At 35.9% G+C, this 24500-nt stretch overlaps 1 protein-coding gene across 1 annotated transcript in view; it reads left to right on the top strand.

Moving 5' to 3' along the window:
* The window catches only part of PTPRD (protein tyrosine phosphatase receptor type D), a 520100-nt gene that overhangs the window by 417849 nt on the left and 77751 nt on the right, over positions 1-24500 (top strand). Inside the window, exon 25 of the mRNA XM_049616822.1 lies at positions 21483-21606. Within this exon, the coding sequence (XP_049472779.1) occupies positions 21483-21606 (124 nt within the window). The remainder of the gene's footprint in view (positions 1-21482; positions 21607-24500) is intronic.

The raw sequence follows: 24500 nt of genomic DNA, 5'->3' as shown, positions 1-24500 counted from the left end.
ATCTGTTTGATGAACACTTACTAGAAAGTGGAAAAAAAAAAAAAGAAAAAGAAAAAAGGGTCAAGAAGTAAGTTTTTCCCTGGATAAGTCCATAGTTTTCTAAGACATAGTGGGTGATGGTCAGAAGAGGAGGTTTAAGAAGGAGCGGTACCTAGGAGAGGCTTCTCAGAGAGCATGTGAGTTGGAATCACTAAAGTTTGCTAGGACCAAAAGACCCCAGTGTGAGGGAGATTGACACACAAAGGCATGGAGATGAAAAGGGGCATGGCTTGTTCAGGGGACCCCAATGTGTTCTGTGCCTGTCACTGCAATGTCTGGGTCATGCTGCTCAGAGGTGAGGTGAGAAAGGTGATTACATTCTTAAAAGGCTGGGACACCAGCACTGAAGGGTCTGCACTAAGTGATCTCAAAAGTACTCTCAAATCATGGAAATGATTTCCTGTTTCTACTCCTAAAGCCGTAAGTACTCCCAGGGATCAAATGAATGCATCTGTTTGTATGTCACTTCTGAGTACAGCTTCGGGGAGAATTTTAATAATGCTGCTAAAAGGGATTAGGGCAAGGAGAGCCTATCGCTGCCCAACAGAATAAGAATGTCTTTACTTGTTTATGTATTTGGTGTTTAGATGTAATAAAAGTAGTGGGAATATTATTTGCCATGATTTGTCTACTGTGACTAAATAGTTTGTCATTCTACATGAAAAAGTAATTGTTGGGCATGCCACCATGTTGGGGAGAACAAAGAGGATAAAAGGGACAGTTGTAAGCATTAAGACAGTACATGAACCTGTGGATTTAGCAATGCCTTGGGAATCTGTCATCACAGATACAGCACTTGGAGTATTTGGCTTTAAAAAGTTTAGGCATGTGGTATAATCAGAACTGTGTTATTTCTCACTTACCAAGTAAGTTTCCTTAATGGTGGGCATTCATCTTTCATCCAAACTCCAGTCAGAGGCTCATGGAGATTCTTGATTTCATTCACTCCTCCTCCCCTCATCCACTCCCCCTCATCTCTCATCTCTTCTTTCCTCCCCCCCCCCACTCGTCCCCATCCTCTCCTCCATCCCCTCAATCTCCTTTATCCTCTCCCCCTTATCTCTCTCTTCCCCTCTTCACCCCATGTTCCCTTTCCTCATCCCTCTCCTCCACTCCTGCCTGCAAAATATCCCTTCATACCTTCTTCTTTAGTATTAAACTATGTAACATTTAGTATTAAATTTTAATTAAATTAAGTTTTAATTTAATTAAATTAAAGGTGGTAATATTGCCTAGCTTTTCTGTAGTGCTTCACAGTCTAGAATCAGCTTTATAGAGACAATAATGATAACACATGTGTTTAGCACTTAATATGTGCCAGGCAGTCTTCACAACATGTTACATATACTAACTCATTCAGTCCTGCCAAGCAGGTGCTATTAGTACCCCCATGTTATAAAAGAAGGGACTAAACCGAAAGAGAGAAGCTAGGTAATTTGTCAAAGGTCATGCAGCTAGTAGGTGGCAGAACTGGGATATGAACTCACATGGCTTGGTGTCAGAGTCATGTTCTGACCACTATAAATAATTCCCTGTGATGGTTCCTTCCACAATTGTTTTCATTATGGTCTTAAAATAAAACACATTTTATGTGATAATCTATTAAGGTAGTTTTGTAATATTCATGAGTATTTTCTGATTCCAAATAAGATGTGTTGATTCAAATTTCTGATTGATATAATTATATTTTATTTTTGTTTTTCAATATCATGGACATTCTTTAAAACAACAAAAAAGGACTTGGTTTCTTTTGGGTAAGAGCTTTTATAACCAGCCTTCCCCTTCATGTTCTTGTTTATTTATTTATTTTTTATTTAGCAAGTTTAAAGATGATGAAAGATTACAGTTTATACATGAAAACAAATAAACTAGCACTGCACTCTAACCTTGTTGAACATAGACATATGTGATTAGTTGGACTAGAAATCCTCAATCCACCAGGTTGACTCAATGAATTTTCTTATAAAAGGTGACTTCATGTGTTTTCTGATCTTGACCAATTTCCTAGGAAAATGAGCTGGAGAGAAAGCAGAAGCAGAGGTTGGAAGGATTGAAAGGTCTAAAGACTCAGTCTTAACTCTCAGAGGGAATAATCGGTATTGACTTATTCTTGTCTTTTAAACTGTAGACCAGAGTCTACCTACTTGTTTAAAACTAAATATTGGGGCTCCTGGGTGGCTCAGTTGGTTGAGTGTCTTGCCTCTTGGTTTCAGCTCAGGTCATGGTCCCAGGGTTGTGGAATTGAGTCCCTTGTCGGGCTGTATGCTGAGTATAGAGCCTGCTTAAAATTCTATCTCCCTCTCCCCCTCTGCCCCTCTCCCCTACTTGTGTGTGATCTCTCTCTCTCTCTCTCTCTCTCTCTCTCTCTCATAAATAAATTAAATTAAATTGGAGATTAAAAGAAGCGAAACATGCTGGCAAAATGCCTTCCTCTCTGCATATCACTAGATTCCAACTTTATTTAGGTAAGACCCATGATGAAGGGAAAACTTGTTCACTACAATACATTAAGCTTCATAAATATATTAAAATGATATAAAGTGACATTTTGCCTTAAGATTTTTAAGGCATTCTTTCATCTATGCAAAGTCTTATTTTAAGTTTCCACAACTTAATTTCATATAAAAGCTGCTAAGTGTTTTTAAAAGATAGAAGCTATTACTTCCCAATCAGAAGTTTGCCGTATTTCAAGTTGGCAGGAATATACAAACTTTTTGCCTATATACATTTACTTCCATTAGTTTCAGGGCCCATTATAGTTGTTTTGTTTGTTTTAGCTCGAGCTTTTATTTCTGTTAAATTGAACAGTATGTGAAGTGGCATATAATTTAATGAGCTGGATTGACGAGGCAGAAGTTTAGCATCAGATGGGTGATTGCACTAGGTAGGTAACCTTTGTAGATTCTCTCTCTCTCTCTCTCTCTCTCTCTCTCTTTCTCTCTCTAACCCTGGGATTCTGGTTCTCTGATTATTATAAAACACAATTAAAAGTAGATGTTATAAAGATGAGGTTCTGGTACCAGGTTTCCATTTTTGTTTTCTCATTGTGGTGATGCCTCTACCCCTTCCTTGAAAGCTTAACTCCAATCTCTTCTATTGGTGTTCTATAACTTGGGAGTGCAGACATGGCTGAAGTGATTGAGAAACCATAATTAGTATGGTTAATGAACAGTGAAATGCTACCTCCCTTTGTATTAACAGCAGTTAGGGTGCTGCATTAGCAAAGGTAGGAGAACTCAGTCTCGTTTCCCCCCCACCCCATGGTACTTAATTGACCTCCTTGTCATCAGCTGAGACATGAGGAGAATAAAAATTTTCAGCCTAAATATTGGAGTTGGTGGGTGTTGCTGTGCAACTGGGCATTGATTTCCTTTTTTGTTCCTTTTCTATTCCTTCTGTATTGATCCTCCCTGTCACAGCTCAAGGATTCTCCCATTATCTTACAAAAGAAAAAAAAAAAAAAAGCTGTCCTAAAGTTTCAGAGGTTTGAATTCTGTGTCATAAAGTTTCCACTGTGGAGTTATATTTGAAGATTTCTAAAATCTTTGAATCTAGTCCAGCCCTGTTGTTTCACTGAAGAAAATACATTTTCTGGGAAGTTGACCGATGTGGTTGAAGTCATTCAGCCAGTTTTTGTATCTAACATTATGCAAAAGCTGATGGGTTTTTTTAAGTGGGCTTGCTAGACAAAAACAAACTGATGAATAAAGGGGAAGGTTTTCTGAAACCAAAACTGTAGTCATCCATGTCAAAATTAGGTTAACTTGAAACATCGAAGAAGTTTTGCTTTCTATATGAGAACCCAAATAGGTAGCTATCCATGATTGTGATAGAGGTAATTTTTTATTTATTGACAGGAATAGTGATTCCTGGCAAAAAATAAATGTATTTGATATATTTCCATGTGTTTTTCCTTATCATTTATTAAGATACAATTAATGGGTTATGAATTTCACCATTTAAAAGTGTACAATTCAGTGGATATACTTTAGATATGAATATTAAATGGGTATATTATAAAGACTCAAGAAGACCACTAGGCTTTTTTTCTCCTACATTTTGACAAAGATTTACCTTTCTTTTATTTGCATTGTTTTTAAACCACTGATGGAGGGAACTAGTGATACTGGGGCATTGTTTGAAATTGGTTATGTCACAGTCTGGGGGTAGCTAGAGCATGGAAGGCCAATGTTACAGGTGAGACAAGTGCCTGTCACTATGGGGAAGATTTGGTTTGCTGTTTGCTGTACTTGAGTCGCTGATACTACAAAGGATTGCAGTCTTCATTTTACACTATAATAATCCAGGTTTCTTCAGGGCAAGGAATGGATTATTTTTATTGGGATATCCTTGTGACTAGCAAGCTAAATATTTCTCAAATAAATGGAGGAATAACATTCAAAAATGAAGCAGGAAACTGGTTTGCTCTTTGTATCTCCCTCTTCCCAAGCATAACATCATATCGAGATGGACACCATTCATCAACCCATGAATAAAGATGCTTCAATATGTTATAATGTTACTGTACTGCAGCAGAGGTCCTGTGGGGAAGTCCTCGGGACAGGGAAGCAGCAACTTGATGGGCAATGGTCTTCTAGGTGGGGAATCCACCTTTGACTTTCCTTGGTAGGCCTCCCTGGGACAGTGTATTAGGACAGAGCAGAAGATCAAGCTTCCTGCTAAAGATTCTGTGCACAGATAAGGAAGCCCTTCATTGCCCTGCCTGAAAGGAAGCAGCAGAAGAATGCTGATTGCAGAACTCACTTTTCTATGCTCAGAGTCTATGAAGAAAAATCACCTTTCCTCAAAGCTAAAAATCTGGCAAGATTCACACACACACACGCACACACACACACACACACACACACACACAAATGCTAGTAGTTTCAGTATTTATCTCCCTGCTGCAGTTTTATCATTAAAATATTTGCATGAAAAGAACATCTTTGTTTCCTCAAGATTTCAGCTGCTCTTGCTACTCATTTGCTCTTGAAAAGGGATATAATCTTTTTGTTTTTGATCTGTAATCATTCTACAGCAACCAATTGTAAAGGATTATAATTTTCATTAGAGAATAAACAAATGAACTCTGTGAGGCAAAGCTGCTCATTTCTTCCAAATATCACTGAGCAGAATGGAGGGCCAATTATAAAACTACTAGCTACTTCTAAAAAATTTTTCCAAAAACATGAATGTCCACTTCTTTAGAGGTCTCTTCTTCCCCAGCTTTGTATTCTGCCATCTCATGCAATAACCCTTTAGTGAGTTCTTACTATAGACCAGGTATTTTACTAGGCTCTGGGGGGGTACAAAGATGAAGAATGCATAATCCTTGCTCTTGAATTCTGAGCCTAAAAGTTCCTTCAGTTTTTAGGTAAACATTAGGCCAAAGCTGCACTAAATGGATTTTGTTGGCATTCCCATATTATGCAGCTATAAGTTTTACTCCATTATAATGCAAGTTTGATTTTGGTCTGTACTTGTTACATCCGCCATGTTGAGATGTTTTTTGCTTTCTAATATCCAGTATATTCAGTGATTTAGAAATCCAGTTAGAGTGCTAGCAGTTATCTAAAATCTGTTCTTCAAAGTCTAAATTTACTAGTTTCTTAGACAGAAAAAGAAATCCTTAAAACTTGTAGCACTTTGGACTCATTTTAGAGAAAATTTCTATTTTTCTTTCTCATATTCTGTTACTTGAGTTAAGATTAAGGAACAACATTTGTTCTTTATTATGTTTCTGTGGCCAAACGTCTGAACGTTTCTCTAGGCTATGGGAGCAGTTATCAAGCATAGCATTTTGTGTTATGATATCAGGCAAAATTTTCTAACTGGATGTAGTCTGTACATTCAGAAAGAAATACGAGATGCTCAAATATCATAGAGATCTCCCGCTCTCTCTGTTCTTCCCTTATTACAAATCATTGGTTAAGGTAACCTATTTGTATTTTACTATTTATATTGATAAAAGAGGTTTGTCTGTTAGAACATTTTTTTTTATATTTGTTACTTTACCCATATTGCTATTTATATATTGTTTGTCCTCTTTTTATTTTGTTTGCTGTCTTGTTGAATTATCAAAGGAATGGGGTGCCTGGATGGCTCAGTTGCTTGAACATCTGATTCTTGATTTTGGCTCAGGTCAGGATCCCAGGGTCATGGAATCGAGCCCCATGTCAGGCTCCACGCTGAACATGTAGCCTACTTGAGATTCTCTCTCTCTCTCTTTCTCTCTCTCTCTCTCTGTCTCTCTCTCTCTCTCTCACTCTCGATCCCTTTGCCCCTCTCCCCCACTCACCTGCTCTCTCTCTCTCTAAAATAAAAATAATAATAATAAAATTTAAGAAAGTATGCTCTCAAATTGGAATAAATAAGACTTATGCTGCATAAAGCAGAGCTATAATCTAATAATTATTCTTTTTTTAATAATTATTCTTAATAAACAAAAGGTATTTTAAATGAACTCAAATGTAATTATATTTCTTTTCCAAAATAAAATTCCATTTACTTTTATTGAATAGCTTTATTGATAATATTTTCAATTTTGAACAAAGAGAGACATTTTTACATAATACTACTTGTAAATAAACATAAACATACTACTTGTAAATAAACAAAAATAGGGTATGCCAATTCAAATTTTTCCAACATTGGCTCTGGGAAAGGATATTTTTATTCCTCCAACATACTCTAGGCTATATTCAATTTGTGCAACCTCAACGAACTATGGCTTAGCCAGTGGGTTATTTTCAGTAGTCTTGATGATCAATACAGATTTCAGTAAAGTCAATGAATTTACAGCAGTCAGCATTATTGAGGAAGATAATCTGAAGAATGCATCAGTCTATTGCCATCAGGTTTAAAATTTTGTATATATTTTAAGACTCAACTAAATCAGGGAATGAAAGTATAATTACAAAAGAAATGAATTTCCCAATTTCAAAAGACATTCATGGGAAATGAGACAAAGCTCTGAAATTGTTAAAATAACATCTATATATTTTATTTGCACCTGGACTGGGCTAGCCATTTATAGACTACAAAGATATAGTAGACTGTATTTTGTTCAGGAATTTAAAATAGAGTTGAGGAGTTAAGGAATTATCAGATAAAAAGTTTATGATGATTTTAAGCAGTTTTAAAAGAATAAATGTTATAAGTTTAAACCTAACTGTGAAATAGATGGTCCACACTGTGATAACATGGTGGTAGGTACATACGAAAGCAAGTGGCAGAGGTCTCTAGGTACGAGTGGATTAGGACCATGGAATTTAAACCTTGAAAGAAAGGTAGGATTCAGAAAAACAGAAAGGATAACAACGTTCTCTCCAGACTAGCAATATTCCAGTGTGAAAAAGTCAAACTTGAAAACCGCTGACATGGGCAGACTAAAAGGGAACAAAGGGCTGGAATTTAGGAATATCCACTAAGACTGACTGCTGCCAGTTCAACTTTTATATTGAAGTAGTATGCATGCTTAAGAACATAATATGGCAATCCCTGACTTTAAATAACTTTAAGTCAGTACAGGAAACAAGACAATGTAAACAAATATGGGGCAAATGTAGAAATGCTCTGGGCATTCAAAACCTAATCACCCAAAGCATTCAATATGTTATTCAAAGAGAACTCCAGTGAGTCTTTCACGTTGCAATATTCACAGACACCTATGTGTTTGGATTACAATGACTGTTTCTACTTTTGTCTTTGTACACATAAATTGATAATTGTGAGCTTTCTGTTGTATTTCGTTTAATGCCTACTGCATCCCCTTGGTATAAATATGCCTCTTTCACTGGCAGCCTACATTTTGAGCATGGAGCCGTCTCTCCCACAGTAGTTAACAAAATACTTGAAACCAGGCTAGTAATACAGGCTGACAACTGCCATAATTTTGTTATGTTCAGATTCAGTAAACTATAGTTATGTGGTGAAGCAATTCAGCTCTTTGTTAATGACAGATTTATTGAAGACAAGCTTTCAGAAGGATTGTACTAGAAATCCTATTAAAGTGCCATCCATTAAACCATTAGGATAGTCATTAAAACTGTTAGTGCAGACTTGTTATTCATGAGTTATTGGTCTGTTTCCATTCTCAGTGGTTTCTGTCAATACTACTCTTCCCTTTGCTCCATTGTGACTGTTCAGTTCCAAGAAATGAATGTATATCAGCTTTCTCTCTTTTCCTGCAAAATTTGTGGGGAGGAAGGTGGGTAAGAGAGGGGGTTTGGTTGGGAGGGTGTAAATGAAAGAAATTAAAACACTGTGCCTCATTTTTCCCAATTATATAGGATAAAGATTATACTTAAGATCCCACCCTTTTTATTTTGATAAGAATCATGTTAAAAATCTAACCATATAGAAACGTATGGCTTATCTTTCATTTTCAAAAAAAAAAAAAAGAAGAAAATAAGAAAAAGATTTGGAAGTGGAAAGTACTGTACTGTGGGATTAATGCATCCTTAAACCAAACTGACAGGAACATCTGGTCTTTAATCTGTTTTCCTTTCTCTTCACAGTTTTGAAATAAGGAATTGAACTTTACGATAGTAAATTTAAAGTTGCAACTTAATATACATGCATTAGAGTGTAGTAAAGAGCCCAGACTCCAAAGTCAGAAAATTCTGGATTCACATCCTAGTTTCACTGCTTAATGGACTACCAGGGTGATTTGTGCAAAGTGTCTTAACTCTCCTAGGCCTCAGTCTCTTTATTTGCAGTATGGAGATAAGAGTATCCATCTAAATTTGTTTTAAGGGTCACTGTACACACGAGACTCAGTGCATCATGATGATGCACTCATCATTATCATCAAAATCAGAAGTAATTTATCCTGATTACTTCTCAGTTCCATTCTTTGATGAGGTTAGAGGGAGACAATCTAATTTAGTGTTGGCTCGTTCAATATTTTTTCCTGGTCATAAATCTACACTGAGCTTTATCTCTAGATGACCATAGAAGCCAGTTGAAAAAGTTGACATGGATTTCACAAAATACCCTCCAAAGTGTTAAGTCCTATAAAGTGTTCGAGTGACTCAGTCGCTTAAGTGTTCAACTTCAGCTCAGGTCCTGGGTTCAAGGTTCGTGAGTTTGAGCCCTGCATTGGGCCGTCCGCTGTGATTGCAGAGCCTGCTTGGGATCCTATCTTCCTCTCTCTCTGCCCCTCCCTCGCCTATGCAGTCTGTCTCTCTAAAAAATAAATAAAAACATTAAAAAATAATAAAATCTTTAAGAAAATATCAACTGAGCCATATTAAATATTTTAAGAGTTTATTCAAGTGAAAACTGACTCAATTTGGGCAGCATCAAACCAGAAGTGTTTGCTAGGGCAAGGACTCGTATAAAGAGTGAAAGCAAAGAAAAATTATTGATTGGCTATAACTTAAAGCCTAGTTGGCTGTTTATGACTGGTTGTCCTTAGGGTTTTGATTTTGTAACCCTGAGGCTTTTACAGACTTAGATTCTGATTTACCTCCATAGGCCATCACAGCATTAGGACCCCCTCAGTCTAATGGAGTCCTTGTTTAATTAACTTAATGTTATCAATCTCTACTTCTCAGAGATAAGTACTGGTAGTGTTGATGTATAATATTCTAGCTTTCTGTATATACATATGTATGTGTATATATTTATATTTATATCTCTAAATATCTAGATATATGTATATGATATAGTGTATATAATATATACATTTATATTTTTGGTATATATTTAATAATTTTTTTTTTTTACTTAACAGGAAAAGTGGATGTCTTTATGTCAGTAAATACACAGTTTCAATAGCTTCATAGGTTTTTTTCATACTCTAAGTCACTTAACCAGTCCCCACCATTATAATGGTTCTATAATGGTTATTATATACATTTGTCCAGGGGAAAGACATGTTTTTCACTTTCAAGGCTTTTAGGCAGAGTTTAGTGCCTGACAGAAAGTCCACAGTCTAATCTTAGGAGATGATAAATTTGAAGAAGTTGCAATCTTGGATGAAGGTGTGTCAGGTGAAAGTATCTTGATGTGGTCACCTTATTCCAGGACTGATCATTAGTTTTGTAAACTTGAGAGGTAATTGGGTTCTGAAGACCTCACTTTTCATTAGTTTTATGATCTTAATGGCTATGTCATCGATCTGTGATGACTGGATGCCACTGTCTTTCTTGGAGGGCCAAGTAATCATGCTCATAGTCCTTTCTGATCCTCCCTTTTCTGTGTGTCTATGAGTTACTTTTCTCCTTTTGAATGACCTAGCTTCTCTTTAGGTATGTTAATGCAGGGATATTTTAAAAAATTGTTAATATCTTTAGAACATATTTTACTTGAAGACATGTTTAATGCTTGATTTGTGTAATACTCAAGCAATAGAATGAGTCTATGGTTCCATTCCCAGAGCATTAAGAAAAAGAAAAGGATAGAAATTATGGCATAATTCTACCTAGTTTTTCAGTAATAATTTTTAAAATATAAAATATTAATTAGACACAGTAGATTGAAAATTGGTATTATGCTAAGTGAAATTAATCGGAGAAAGACAAAAATCATATGACTTCACTCATATGAGGACTTTAAAAGACAAAACAGATGAACATAAGGGAAAGGAAACAAAAATAATATAAAAACAGGGTGGGGACAAAACATAACAGACATTCAAATATGGAGAACAAACAGAGAGTTACTGGAGGGGTTGTAGAAGGGGGGATGGGCTAAATGGGTAATGGGCGTTAAGGAATCTACTCCTGAAATCATTGTTGCATGATATGCTAACTAATTAGGATGTAAATTTAAAAAATAATAAAATTAAGAAAAAAATGTTTTTATAGAATGATCAACATGTAAATCGGTTCTTTAACTTTGTTCTTTTCTTCCATAACTGAACACGTATCCAACTAGCTTCTGCACCACCACATTCTTTCCAGCCTCTACCCTGCCCCAGAAAAAGGAAAATATATTTAATCTGAATAGGTTAAAATTCTTGTTTAGTGGAGAATAGGGTAAATGTGTGTTAAGAATCACATGTTCTGTTCTTTCCCTTTCTCTCTTTTCTGTGCAGCTCCATAGACAAGTTGAACAAGGTAAATCAATGAGTCAGGCCAGTGCCTCTCTTATTCTGGCTTTAATTCTACTCTTATGGCAGCAGAGTAGATAAGTGGAGGCAGATGTTGTTCTTCAGAAATTGGTGTCTTTAATTTTTCCCACCCTCCTCTCCATGTGATAGATTTGTAAGTGAACTTAGTATCTGTCTGTCTGTTTCTCTTGCCCTTTTTGTACATATACATATTCACCTGGCTGTGTTACTGAGCATGAAGCTCACCTAGATCCCAAGGTATAGATATGGATACAAAGAAGTTAGAGTCTGCTTTAACCTTATAATTTATTGTCCAAACTGGGACACTTTGAAAGATGGTGATTTGATAATGAAACGGGGACAGAGGTGTAAACTGGGATATAAGCCCCCCTAACTTAAACCCTTTGCCGGTGCTGAATCCTGGGCTGTTTTTCCTTCCATCTTATCAGGACCCTCCCAGTCTCCCCACAACAGCCAACAAGTGGCCTTGAGACTTCAGAGGAGCACAATTGTTAAAACAAACTCCCCAAAATAAAGGGAAAATCCACTGTATTAAATGGTTAATTGTATACACATTGGTAGTATGTCTAGAAAATCTGGTAATATGAATTGTTACCTGGCAAGCAGTCACTGTGTGATACTTCAGAATAGTCAGTGGATATGTAAAAGTTGGAAATCATGGCACAGAACGCTATTATACATGTTCACTTGGAAAAATTTCAAAAGTGCCAAAGTCCGAGATGACTCTTATTATGAATCAGAGTACAGACAAGTGTGAGCCTGGGAGCCATTCTGATTATTTTTAAAGATGATTTTCTATATTTTTGGTCTATTCCAATATATGTTTACTTAATAACCACATGTTCTGCAGGGAAATTTATTTAACTATTTCTAAGGCTCTGGGGAAAAAGTCACTGTTGCCATATATCCTGCCTATAATGCATTTCAGCCATTCATTCTATAAATATATTTTAAAATAAACTATAAGCTAAACACTGAGTATAGAACATCAGATGAATCACAACCACTATAGTGATATCCTCGAGTGATTCTGGTTTTTTTTTTTCCCCAAAGAGCAAATATGTAAAATTATCAATTCATGGACATTTTTCTAATATATTTTACCTAGAATAGTCTTTAATTTTACATTATAAAGCCAATATACATTTTAAAGAAATTAATTTCTGAAATTAATCTTTTAGCTTAGAAATAAACTCTAAAATTCTAGATTTGGGGAGTTCTAACTTTTCTAGTTTGCTTGTCACATGTAACATAGAAGAAAGTAAACATGACACTTTAGGTTGTAAATATTTTCTAAGCTACTTGAACACCATGGGTATAAGTAGTAATGATCAACCTGTGTGTCTTCTTTAATTAGAAGCCTGTATTTAGTATGGTACATTATGTCCTTACCTATAAGGAGTAATGATATGAACAGCAAGGGGTTCTTGGTATGTACTTAATATATACACATATATACACACTGTACCCAAAAGACATAGGTGGAAACTCTTGTGTTTCAAGTAGATAGTTGCATTAAATACATTTGGGGATGGAACTAGATAGGGGAATTTTTTAAGTGATTACTTGGGATTTTCTCTATTGTGTCACAGACTTGAAGGAAGCATCATGCTTTTTCATTTCATTTCAGATGTAAAAATCTTATTTTTTCAACCAGGAAATGAGATGCGAAAGGCATTGACTGAACATTAACAAACGTTTATTCATGTTTCAGTTTGGAAACTCATCTGTTTTTCCTCTCACATCCGAAAATAAACATGGGAGAGGAAACCGAGTTTTAACAAATTTTTAATTGAATAGCAAGCAAGGTAATACTGAAAACCTAAAAATACATCTGTCTACAGTATGCAGAGTAAAATGAGGGAAAATTAATGTTTTATTTTAATTTTTTAACATTTTTAAATTTATTTTTGAGAGAGAGAGAGAAAAACAGCTGAGCAGGGGGGAGGCAGAGAGAGAGGGAGACGCAGAATCCTAAACAGGGTCCAGGCTCAGAGCTGTCAGCACAGAGGCCGATGCCAGACTCAAACCCACAAACCGTGAGATCATGACCTGAGCCAAAGTTGGACACTTAAACGACTGAGCTACCCAGGCACACCCAAAATTAGTGTGTTTTAAAATTAGATTAGAAATTTGTGTATTTGATAAAGAAGAATTAATGTTATCACTTAAAACTCCACTAATCAAACTCTCAAAAACCAAGATGATGATTTATCTTTCCTATTTCCTTATATTGTTGTTTATAAAATGCTGTTGTAATAGAAGTCACAAAACAATTACAAAACCACTCCATTTATTGATTGGTTTTTCTTTTGAATCTACTTTTACACTGTATTTCTGAATGCTCAGGTCTCCAAGTATCAAATGAAATGAAAAGCTGAGAAATATTATGTTCTGTTGTTGTTGTTATCTGCCATACAAAAGTAGATCAATTTTCAAATTATATAGATGGGCACAGTGTTATAGCAAGTGGGAGGACAGAGTGGATTTCTTTGCCTAAATTAACTGGGTGATTGCTTCAGTGTCAAAGGAGATCCACTTAGCATAAGGGAGAAAGCAGACATTCCTTACATGCTAAGATTGTCTTAAATAAGAGATGTTCTTGCACAAGTCAGATGGATGGAGACAAGAAAGGGAAGACATCTACTGTTCTTTTACTGAGAACTTTTCATCAGGTGTTTTACATGTATTATTTTACTTAATACTTTTGAGTCTGTGCAAACGTGGCAGTGTTTACAGAGGGGTAAGGAATTAATGCATTCATTTTGTTAATTTGGGGCCAAAATTTAGGGTTGTGCTATTCATGGAAAAGGAAGCATGCCACTCTGAATTTATTCAGTTTTAATGCTGCACGTAGACTGCAATCAATAATTTTATTTGTTACTTATATGCATTTCTTTTTATAAACACTGTAATTACTTTCTATCAATCCAACTTTATCTCTTTAATCAGAGCAGTTTAATAAAATTTTAATAACATTTTTCTTGCACCAATTGTCTAGAAAATTTTTAATTCCTTTTGCTTTTCCAAATAACATCTGAAGTCCTAGTCTGTGAATTATACTTGTAAAAATGACTATCCATGAAGCTCTAGTCTTTAATAGGAACATCAACTAACTTCTGTCCATTGTTTTCTTATTATGTACTTTAATCTGATATAGGAGAAAAATAGCTAAAAACTAAAACATTAGGATTAAAAGGTATCACTGCTGTCATTGTTCTAGAACACTGCTTTTGAGAACTAGGAATTTTTCTTTTCTATATTCAGTATCATCTAGGAAAATGTTGAGACACATTAAACAGGAGAGTATAATAAAAAAAACTGGCCTTTTAAATCTTCAGATCTTAATGTTGTGTGTTCTCTTCTGAACTCTCATTTGAAAAGATCTGTCAAAAATAATTTTTTTTCAGTCTCACATATGAAGTAGTAAAGTAGCTTATCTGCATTCCAGAGATCACATGGCATTGCCCTACTGAATTGAAAAAGAATCCAGTGTTTGTTGCTGTTGCATTATTGTTTTTTTGTCATGTTGAATTTATGGTAAATTAGGACAAAGTGAAATATACTTCTATGAGTAAATGGGATTCTCAAAGAAATAAACTATCTCCTCCTTACTTAGTGCCTAGATATAATTTAGGAAAAAAAATGCTTATCATGTGGTTGCCTCAAATATTTACTCACCTCATGTGGCTGAATGGTTTACAATGAGTTTTGTCTCCTGTTTGCTTCTCTATATATCAATTCAAATGTAAGTAAAGAAATCATTAATCCAGGTACTTTTTGTAAGTGTTTGTTACACGATATGTTATAATCAGGATTACAAATGAAACCATTAGACAACAGATAAAGTTGATGTGATTTTATCACTTACCTGAAGAACAAAATTAACTATATATAAAAATACCTTATTGAAAAATGTTTTAAGTTTATTTTGAGAGAGAGCAAGCACAAGTGGGGGAGGGGCAGAGAGAGAGAGAGAGAGGGAGGGAGAGAGGGAGAGAGAGAGAATCCCAAGCAGCCTCCGTGCTGTCAGCCTGGAGCCCAACGCAGAGCTCAATCTCAGGAATTGCAAGATCATAACCTGAGCCAAAACCAAGAGTCAACCGAGCCACCCAAGCACCCCTGCTTGAAATATTTTTAAATGGCTTTTCAAATTGTTCATCTTTCTACTTAAAGGTGGAGAACTCCTGTGTGTGTTCATTAGTTAACGCTGGGAGTCTTGAGAAGTCTCTATTCCAGTCCTTCAGACTCTAATTGTGGCTTAGATTAGAGGTACTTTTATAAGGAAAGACTTAGAAAGTTTTGATACTAATTGGATAAAGGAGAACAGGAAAGGTGAGGTTGCCAACCTGACACTGGGAAGACATTAATAGGAAAAACGAACAGAGCAGACTGCCAAAGCCAACGAGGGGCAAAGAGAAAGCCAGCACCTGGGACTCAGGGGCTCCGACCTCCAGACTTTGCTCATCATCATACTTTCTACTTGATCACATTCCACTTCTTAAAGCATCATTGGATTCAACTAAACTCATGTTCTTCTCTTTGAAGAAAGTACTCATTATGCCAATTGCAGCCCTCGGCTAATTGTGCAAAATACAGCCCTTCTCAACTATGCAAACACTGGTCTTCTTTAAAATGGATACATATTAATTTACCATTTCCATCTTGGAGAGACAGAATATGAATGAATGAGAATTTTAAAAAGCTTCATTGCAGAAATACAGTCAATGGCAGATTGCTCCTCTAAACCTCAAATAGGGCCTGAGAATATGTGTGTGCAAACCACACTAAGGAGTAAATGAGCCTACTGACTGGGAACTCTGTGGGATGATAGTCTTTCTCTAGAGGTTAAGGTCATTGAAAGTTCAATTCCCTGTAAAAAGGATGGTTAGTCTGACCCATAGTTTGCCTAGTCAAATAGCTGGTCTATTCCTTCTATATAATTAAATTTTTGTTAGTTGTTTTAAAACCCACACAAAAACAGGATGTATCTTTTTTGTGGTTTCTCTTTGAAGAGGTTCTAAAGGGAATATTTTGAGGTTTTACTCTTAGTGGACTGAAGAGAAGTTGGACGCCAAGCAGCTAGTATTGTAGGGAGATTGTACATGTGAATTATATTTTTCTTCTTGTAGAGAAGTTGAAATTTTGCAGAACCATATTTAAAGGACTTCAAGTTGATGACTTCAGCTTTATCAAAAAAGGTCACTCTCTGGATACAGTTTTATTCAATGACTGTAATCAGATGTGCAAGTTTATGAGCACTCCCTTGTTTTGAATTTACAATTATAAATATAGATTAGAAGCACTATAGAGATTTTTGTTCCCAAACTTCCCATTGTGTTTCAAGACAATAATTGAAAGACATAAGTAAAACAATCAAGGAATCTTCTCAAACTTGGCGAGAAAAGAAGCATAACATCGTGGCGAGGCATTGTGACTGGGTCCAGAATGCCTGGACCCCAAAACTAGCTTACTAACTGTTTGACCCTGAGAGGTTGTTTCACTTCTCTGTACCTCGCTTTCCTCATCTACAGAATTGTGATAATAATGGTATCTACTTTTAGGCTCTTTGTGAAGATAAAATTGGTTAATATATGTGAAGCACAAAGAAAACACAGCAAATGTCATATAAGTGTTATTTTAACTATATAACTATTGGATGTAAAATATTTCTTTTAATCTGGGTTTTCATCACGAATATAGTGCATGGGACACCTGGGTGGCTTAGTTGGTTAAGCATCCGACTACAGCTCAGGTCATGATCTCATGGTTTGTGAGTTCAAGCCCCGCATCGTCTGGGTGCTGACAACTCAGAGCATGGAGCCTGCTTCGGATTCTGTCTCCCTCTTTCTCTGCCCCTCCTCCGCTCACACTATGTCTCTCTCTGTCTCAAAAATAAATAAACATTTAAAAAATAAAAAAAAAGAATATAGTGCAAAATTATAAATCCATCAGTTATATGTTGCTTATTTTCTACTTACCTATTTTAAGACAAAGTTCTAGTTGCTTAAAAAAAATGAGAACTTTCAGACCACCAAGTTAAAGACTACATAAATGCAAAGTGTTTGATATTAGCAGCTGTCTAATCAAGACTTTCTCTTTCTTCTGTACGTTACAGAGAAGTTTTTCTTTGGGCCCTCTTCTCAGGCAAAGTCATTGAGGTGAAGATCTGTTAGTATTAGAATTATTTCAGTCACAAGTATTAGGGTAGGAGGGGGAGTGTATCATGTGCCAAGTGTGCAGATAGGGAAGCAATGTAAAATTGTTTGGCATCTTGGTAAAGTTTAGGTGCTACATATTCTTTCTTTGTCCAGTAAAGGGCCTTGTTGATTTCCTGGAGAAACAAAAGTAAATATGAGGAAGTAGCATTCTTGTTTACCATTTCTGTAACAATGCAATGTGCAAATGTCATATAGCTTATTTTTTTAAGTCTATTAATCAAATTTGGGTTGAATACATCTAACTTGCTTTATTTCCAAATTGCAAAGTTTCCTCCAGGGCAACTACAGAAGATCCGGCCAGGTTTCCAGCTCAGAGGGTAGAATTTGGGATTGAGTTCTGAGGAGGAGGGGGTATCTCGCCAAAACATGTTTGGATAAACAGTGTCAGAAGGATGAGAGGAGATACATGAGAGTCAGGCTGAGGAAAACCAAACACCAACAGCAGGAAGAACAAGAAGAAGTCATTAGAAACAAGACTGCTTATTTCAAATTGTTTTGAATAATACTGGGATGGCCTCAGCTTAACTCTATAGTAGGAAGATGGATGGTCATGGTGTGTGGGCCAAAAATATGAGACTAGAGTGGAAATGAACTTCTCAAGACCAAGGTTGCCCTTTCTCCATGTTGACCATTTCATTCTTCCTTAAGAGGATCTCAGCAAAAGAAACCAGAAAACAAAGAGGCAAAGCAAATGTGCCTGCATCTTGCACTAAGGACAACATAAAGAGCGAGTTTTGAAAATTAGGGTCTTAGTCATCCATGATACCTTTGCCTCATTAACATGGATAATTGAAATTTGATTTTTCTCAACCAGTTTTATTTTTTTTTTCTAAATAGAAAAGATCATCTTATACCTGACCTGCTTTCAGTAGTTGCTGTTCTTTACTGTGTTTACTGCTTTCAGCATTCTGACAAGCTCCAGAATAATGACCTATGCTGTGTATTGTTAAACGTTCAGTCAGACAGATAGATACAGATAGATGAGTATGTGTTGCACAAAGACAGTTTAGCATTATTCAATCAATGTTTGTTTGATCCCTGTAAAACAAGTATAAATGTAAGCTGCATCCCATCTGTTTTATCATCCATGTGAAGCCAACCTCATTTCTAAAACTTGATTTCTTATGTAATTGCCCCAGAATGACAGAGGATGATCAGTTGGGAAGAAATATCTTTCAGACTGGCAAGATAAAGGATAGTTTTGTTGAAGTGTGTTTCATATGTTGGGCTTCCTCATTTTGCAGTGGCCTTCGGGATAAGTAGTAGCATCTTGGCTTGGTAATTACCAGCTGTTAATCATCAGTTGGGCTTTGAAATCACACAGACCTGGGTTTGAGGGTGAATGTATGAGCCTAGCTGTGTGAGCAAATTACTTAACCACCAAATAGCACAGTGCCTGCCACAGAGCAGGCCCTCAGTAAGATTTATTAAATTAATTTTTCTTTACTTCAATTTCCTTGTCTGTAAAATGAACAAAATAACAATACCTACCTCATAGCATTTATGAAAATTAAACGGGATACTGCATGACCTGGCAGCTATTATAATTATCCTATTACTATAGGTCTTCTTCTCATGGGTCATACTTTAAGTCTAAGCATATTAACATAATGTGAAATAAAACTTATGTTTCCATTACTGGTTTTTAAACTCTTCAATGTGTAGGTATCAAATCGAGCATTCAGAAGGCTGAGAATATGTGGCAAGAGTGGAAATGGACATGAGTTAACAGTGTCTGCATTGATAGATGCAATTTCATTAGTCTAAATGCTTGCCACTTTACACATCTGTGAGTGATCATAGTCTGAATAACGGCCATCAGAGGGAGTAATACCTTCCACCAAAGCATTGAACATCAGCGAGCTTAGCCGCTTCTTGGGATAGTTTAGAAAATAATGTGCAAGAAGCTTATGTACTCAGTAATACTCATCAGTGTAAAGTGGGATATCAGTGGTAGTTGTAATTTCTGGATCACATACTTTATTATTAAACTGTATGATAATGAGTGTTAAAGTTATTAATCATAGTGCACTTTACCTTGCAGTCTCCATTGTCTGTTCTCTAATTGCCATGATATAGGGAAGAATCACTCCATGATTTCTCTTTATGAACTCTTCTCAACAACATTTATCCATCAATTCAATTCATTTAAGAAAATCTCTTGAACCATTTATTGAGCCATCTTTGTCAGTGCAAAGATGACTGAAGGTGTATGGGTAGGACTGTGGCTAAGGACTCTAGAATTTAAGCTGTAGGTCATTCAGAGCCAGTGGAGTTCTTAAGCAGGAACCTAACCTGTCCAGAGCTGATCTTCAAAAAGACTACTTTGGTATGAAAAGTGACTTGGAGTTAGAGGTTTGAAGAGAGAGTCCAAGCAGACATCAGATACTGAAGGATTGAGTTTAGGGAGTGGCAGTGGGCTGGTGACTTGGGGCTGATTTAAGAAAAAAATAATGTATGGCTTGGTCACCAAATAAATATGCTTTGTATAGAGAAGGTTCAAGGTTGACTTGAAGGCTTCTACCCAGGCATCTGCATGTTTTAGCTCATCAGATACTTGGAGAGAAGTACATTCTGCAGGGGAGATGATGAGCTTCCCTGGAAGAACAAGCTAGAAAGACCCCTAATTATATGATTCCTTAGACTCTAAAGCATAGATAATTATTTTGCTGAATATTTTTTCAATGATAGGCTACTTATATATAGATTAGCATTGGCTAAGAAAAGATAAGGGTTTTATAATCCTTGGTAAATTAGGGGCTAGAATCCATACTGCTGAGAATTTTAGAATGTTTGGAGGCTATTCATGAGGGTTAATAGGTCGACTCTTTGCAGTTGTGAGTTTTACCAGCCCTGTTAAACACAAAATATACACATCTTTAATATTGTCACTGCTGTTGGATATGTTTTACTTTCCAGTTCTACATATACACATAAAGGCATGAAAAATGCCCAGTATCAAAACTAACTGCTAAAAATTCTATTAACATAACATAGTGTCTTTACTTTTCACAGAATTTTACCTGCATATAACCCTTACCATTATTTCTGAAAACTTGATTTTAATCATTTGAAATCATGTTTATGTAATTACTGAACTCATGTTTCCTTATACCATGAAATTATGTCTTAAAAAAGTGCCCATGTCCTATGATAAAAGAAAAGAGGTTTTGATTTCCATAACATTGCAGGAAATTAAAAAGTCCCTCAGAGTATTTTTTTTCTATAATCAGATCCTGAGTTCAGTCTCAAAATGATACTGCTTTAACTCTAAGAAAACTATATATTATTTTATATTCTGTGTAATATTTATTTTAGATTATTGAGTAATGGGTTGAATGAAGGTATCAAGAAAATGCATTATAAATCAGAAAAAATATGTTTAAGTTAAAGAATAAAAAGAAGCAAGCTTTGTAAATATAACACATAATAATAGGAAACATAAGTAGAAAAGCAATTAGATCCTATCTGCATTGGGTTATAAATTAATATTTGAAGATAAACATTAGATTTACCAACTTCCCTTCTTTACTGTTATTCTTAACTGTTTGAATTGTACAGATTGCTTGTGCTACTGGCCATAGTGTGTTATGGAGAAACAGACAAAATTTTAAGTTGCCATCAAAGTGGAAGCCTAGAAGTGAAGAAAAAACAGGGAAACCTGTGCCCAGTGAAGCTAGTGAATGGCCAATAAATTTAAAGGGTGAGGTTACGTCCTGACAGGAAAGACTAGGGAGAATAATCAAGATAAAATAATGTTCACAGAACCAGAAGGAGTATTGAGCCAGATAACTTATAAACTACAGCTGCAGAGAAGGAAATGGAAAACTAAAACAATTTTTAAAACACTGCCTTTCCAATATTAATGGAACATCCATATCGATTTTTTTTTCATTTGAATCAATTGTTGGTGACTATCACTGTTTTTTACTATGATTAATCATTTCATGTTAAGCTGGGTATATTAGTGTTCAGCTTCATAAGTAGGGTCATCTTGATAAAGTGTGGCTTCAGACTTTTCTTTTTAAATCATGTTTGTTACTTGTGATAAATGCCTATAATCTGGTGTTATTCAGTATTGATTTTGTGTGTGTGTGTGTGTGTGTGTGTGTGTGTGTGTGTGTGTGCTGTTTTTCTTTTAGTCAATTGACCCTGGCCAGCAGTTCACATGGGAACATTCAAACTTGGAAGTAAACAAACCAAAGAATAGATATGCGAATGTAATCGCATATGATCATTCCCGGGTTCTCCTATCAGCAATAGAAGGTAAGGAAATTCAGACATTATTTATACTTTTATTTTTCATGAATTTCTAAGTGTTTGCATGAAAATATAGTTTTAACTAGGTTTTTCGCTATCTATGGAAATAGCTAATTAATATTCAGGCACCACTTGTTCTCACATTTTCTTTACTTCATACAAGTATACTGTATATGGGTACACAACATCCCCAGCACCACATAGCATAGAAGCATCTCTCCTTACCTTCTTACCTCTATTCTAGGTGAAAGACTTCATAAGGTACATGATGCTTGTAGAGGGGAAGCAAATTGAGGTTGCCCATTTTACTGATGGTTGCTGATATAAATAAACAGGTGATTGTCAGAAGATGCTCATAGACTATTATTTTTAAATGGGTGACGGGTTTGTAAATAAATCTGGATACCTCCTAGGGACAGTAGAAAGTTTAGGAGTTTGTGGCGTGGTGATTTATAAAAATTAAGTATATCAGAAATGTCTGGTACAGGTAATTTGTGGACTGCTTGGTAATCTATCTCTCGCAATTGTAGCAAGTAGTGCATTCCAGAGGGAATGGTTGCTCCTAAAAGATGAGGAATACACCTCTAATATACCTAGCTTCTTATAAGGAGTCATGAGGAGAGTATTTTCCATTCATCTCTTTCCAGTAATAAATCTCTTCACATGGCATATTAAAATCATTCAGGAGCGCATGTTCAATACTCAGCATTTTGTTAGTTTTTTTGTTTTTGTTTTTGTTTTTGTTTTTGCTATGGCAGCACATTGGATTGCTGTCCTTACAAAATAGTTTACAATATCACTTAAATCCTTCCTTCTGTCATAGTAGCTAACCTGGACCACCACCTTCCACATACCACATTCATCCTCACTGACATCCAGAAAAGCTCTGTGGCCTTTACATACTTGAAGGTTCACCACTTACCCTCTTCCAGATGTCTTATTAAACCTTGAATAATACCAACTTCAGACCCAGTCATTTTCAGAACCTTACAGTTCAAACATTTTCATCTACACTTGTTCAAATATCTTTCACATTTTTCTGCTTCCCAAATCTGTGATTTAGGAGGTACCACTTACCTCCTAACTCTGACCAAGCCCTACATGCCTTGTTTTATGCCCAAAATTAATTTGAAAGTGAGACACTGATTTCCCAGTAAACACAAAAGGCAATCAATACATTTATTTCCAGTGTTTGGGGAACAAGAACTATCTTCCAGCATGTGAGCAAGCCCATACCTGCAGCCTCCTTTCTGCAAAATGGTGTTATAGGACGTAGATATATTTTATAAAGTTCTCATAGTCAATTTTACTTTTGATGTTGGAAAATGTTATAATCCATTTTTGAGGCTATTAAAGATCCTAGGATCTTGAGAGTTAATGTTTTTCCACACAGGAAAAAAAATATCATGTTTATCAAAATTTCACCAATGCTAATTCAAGCAAGATGGTGTCAGACAGGTAATTGCTTCAAGTCCTGTTTGAAAACTGTAATTGATTTATGTGGATGATTATTTGCATATAGCGTTTACATTTTATCTTTGTATTTCCCACTTTAAAATGTAAAAAAAAAAAGCAATTTCTTGCCTCAAGTTTCTTAAATCAACTCCATAGATAATAAGAAACTAACCCAAGTCACAAGTGGAGGAAGGAAATCTTTTTTTTTCCATTAGCAGAACAGGTAAATTATAGAAATTGGATGAATATAAATTGAGAATCTATTTGGCATGATCTTGGATGGAGAACTTGTCAGTCTGCCTTTGCTGTATTATAACATTGTTTTCACTCAGAATTAGGTCATTCAATACTACTGTGTCCCTGTACTTTTACGCACTTTATCATTATTTTCCTTAACCTGTTATTTTCCACCATCTTAACAGTAAAGTATGTCGAAGGACAAAGAATATTCCTCTTTGTACATTTATTATGATAGATGGAAACTATGTACATTTCATTCCTATGCTATTTTTACAGTACAAAAGCCAAAGCACTTGAATCAGACTAAAACCTGCCTTTTTATAGCTCTATGCTCATAAATATACCCTAAATCTAGAGCTGACCTAGAAACCAAAAGTGTTTCAATTTTAAGTCTTATGCAAAAGGTTAGAAGCATTTAATTGAAGTTTATAGGCTATAGAGAGAGCTTTAATCTAGATTACAACCATGAACAGTACTTTATCTAAGACTAAGCCCTAATCAGCAGATATTTAAGGGGGTAAGCAACAATCCTATATCTTAAGCACAGAAAGGGAAATGCTGGAGACTGGAACCATAGAACTGCTCACTGAGGCTTCCCACATAAAAGGAGCTTTGATAATACACAGCCGGATTTTTTAAGAGCATTTAAATGTTAAGAGACTTGGGGCGCCTAGGTGGCTCAGTTGGTTAAGCGGCCGACTTCGGCTCAGGTCACGATCTCACCATCCGATCTCACCATCCGTGAGTTCGAGCCCAGCGTCGGGCTCTGTGCTGACAGCTCAGAGCCTGAAGCCCATTTCAGATTCTGTGTCTCTCTCTCTCTCTGCCCCTCCCCTGTTCATGCTCTGTCTCTCTCTGTCTCAAAAATAAATAAACGTTAAAAAAAATTAAAAAAAAATAAATGTTAAGAGACTTCATGCACAATTTATAAAATTTAACATGCTTGTTTTAGGCTCCACCTGTGGTGATAACTTAAAAGACTTTGGTCAAAGGTTTGTTTTGGACACTTTTGCTGCTGTTTCCCCAGCGGTGCTGGCTGCTCTTCATGTTTACTTTGCAGAGTGGTCTGACCTACAATAAAGGAGATCTGGAAAGTCGCCACAGTGATTCCTAGTATCCTTATCTTGTTTCCTAGAGCAAAACTTTTACATGACTTCCGCCAAGCAGTGGCAGGGGAAATAAACTAAAGAATGGGGAATTGTGTG

This window comes from Panthera uncia, chromosome D4 (assembly GCF_023721935.1).
Source record: "Panthera uncia isolate 11264 chromosome D4, Puncia_PCG_1.0, whole genome shotgun sequence".
In the NCBI taxonomy this organism is placed as follows: Eukaryota; Metazoa; Chordata; class Mammalia; order Carnivora; family Felidae; genus Panthera; species Panthera uncia.
This window is presented reverse-complemented; position numbering and strand designations above follow the sequence as displayed.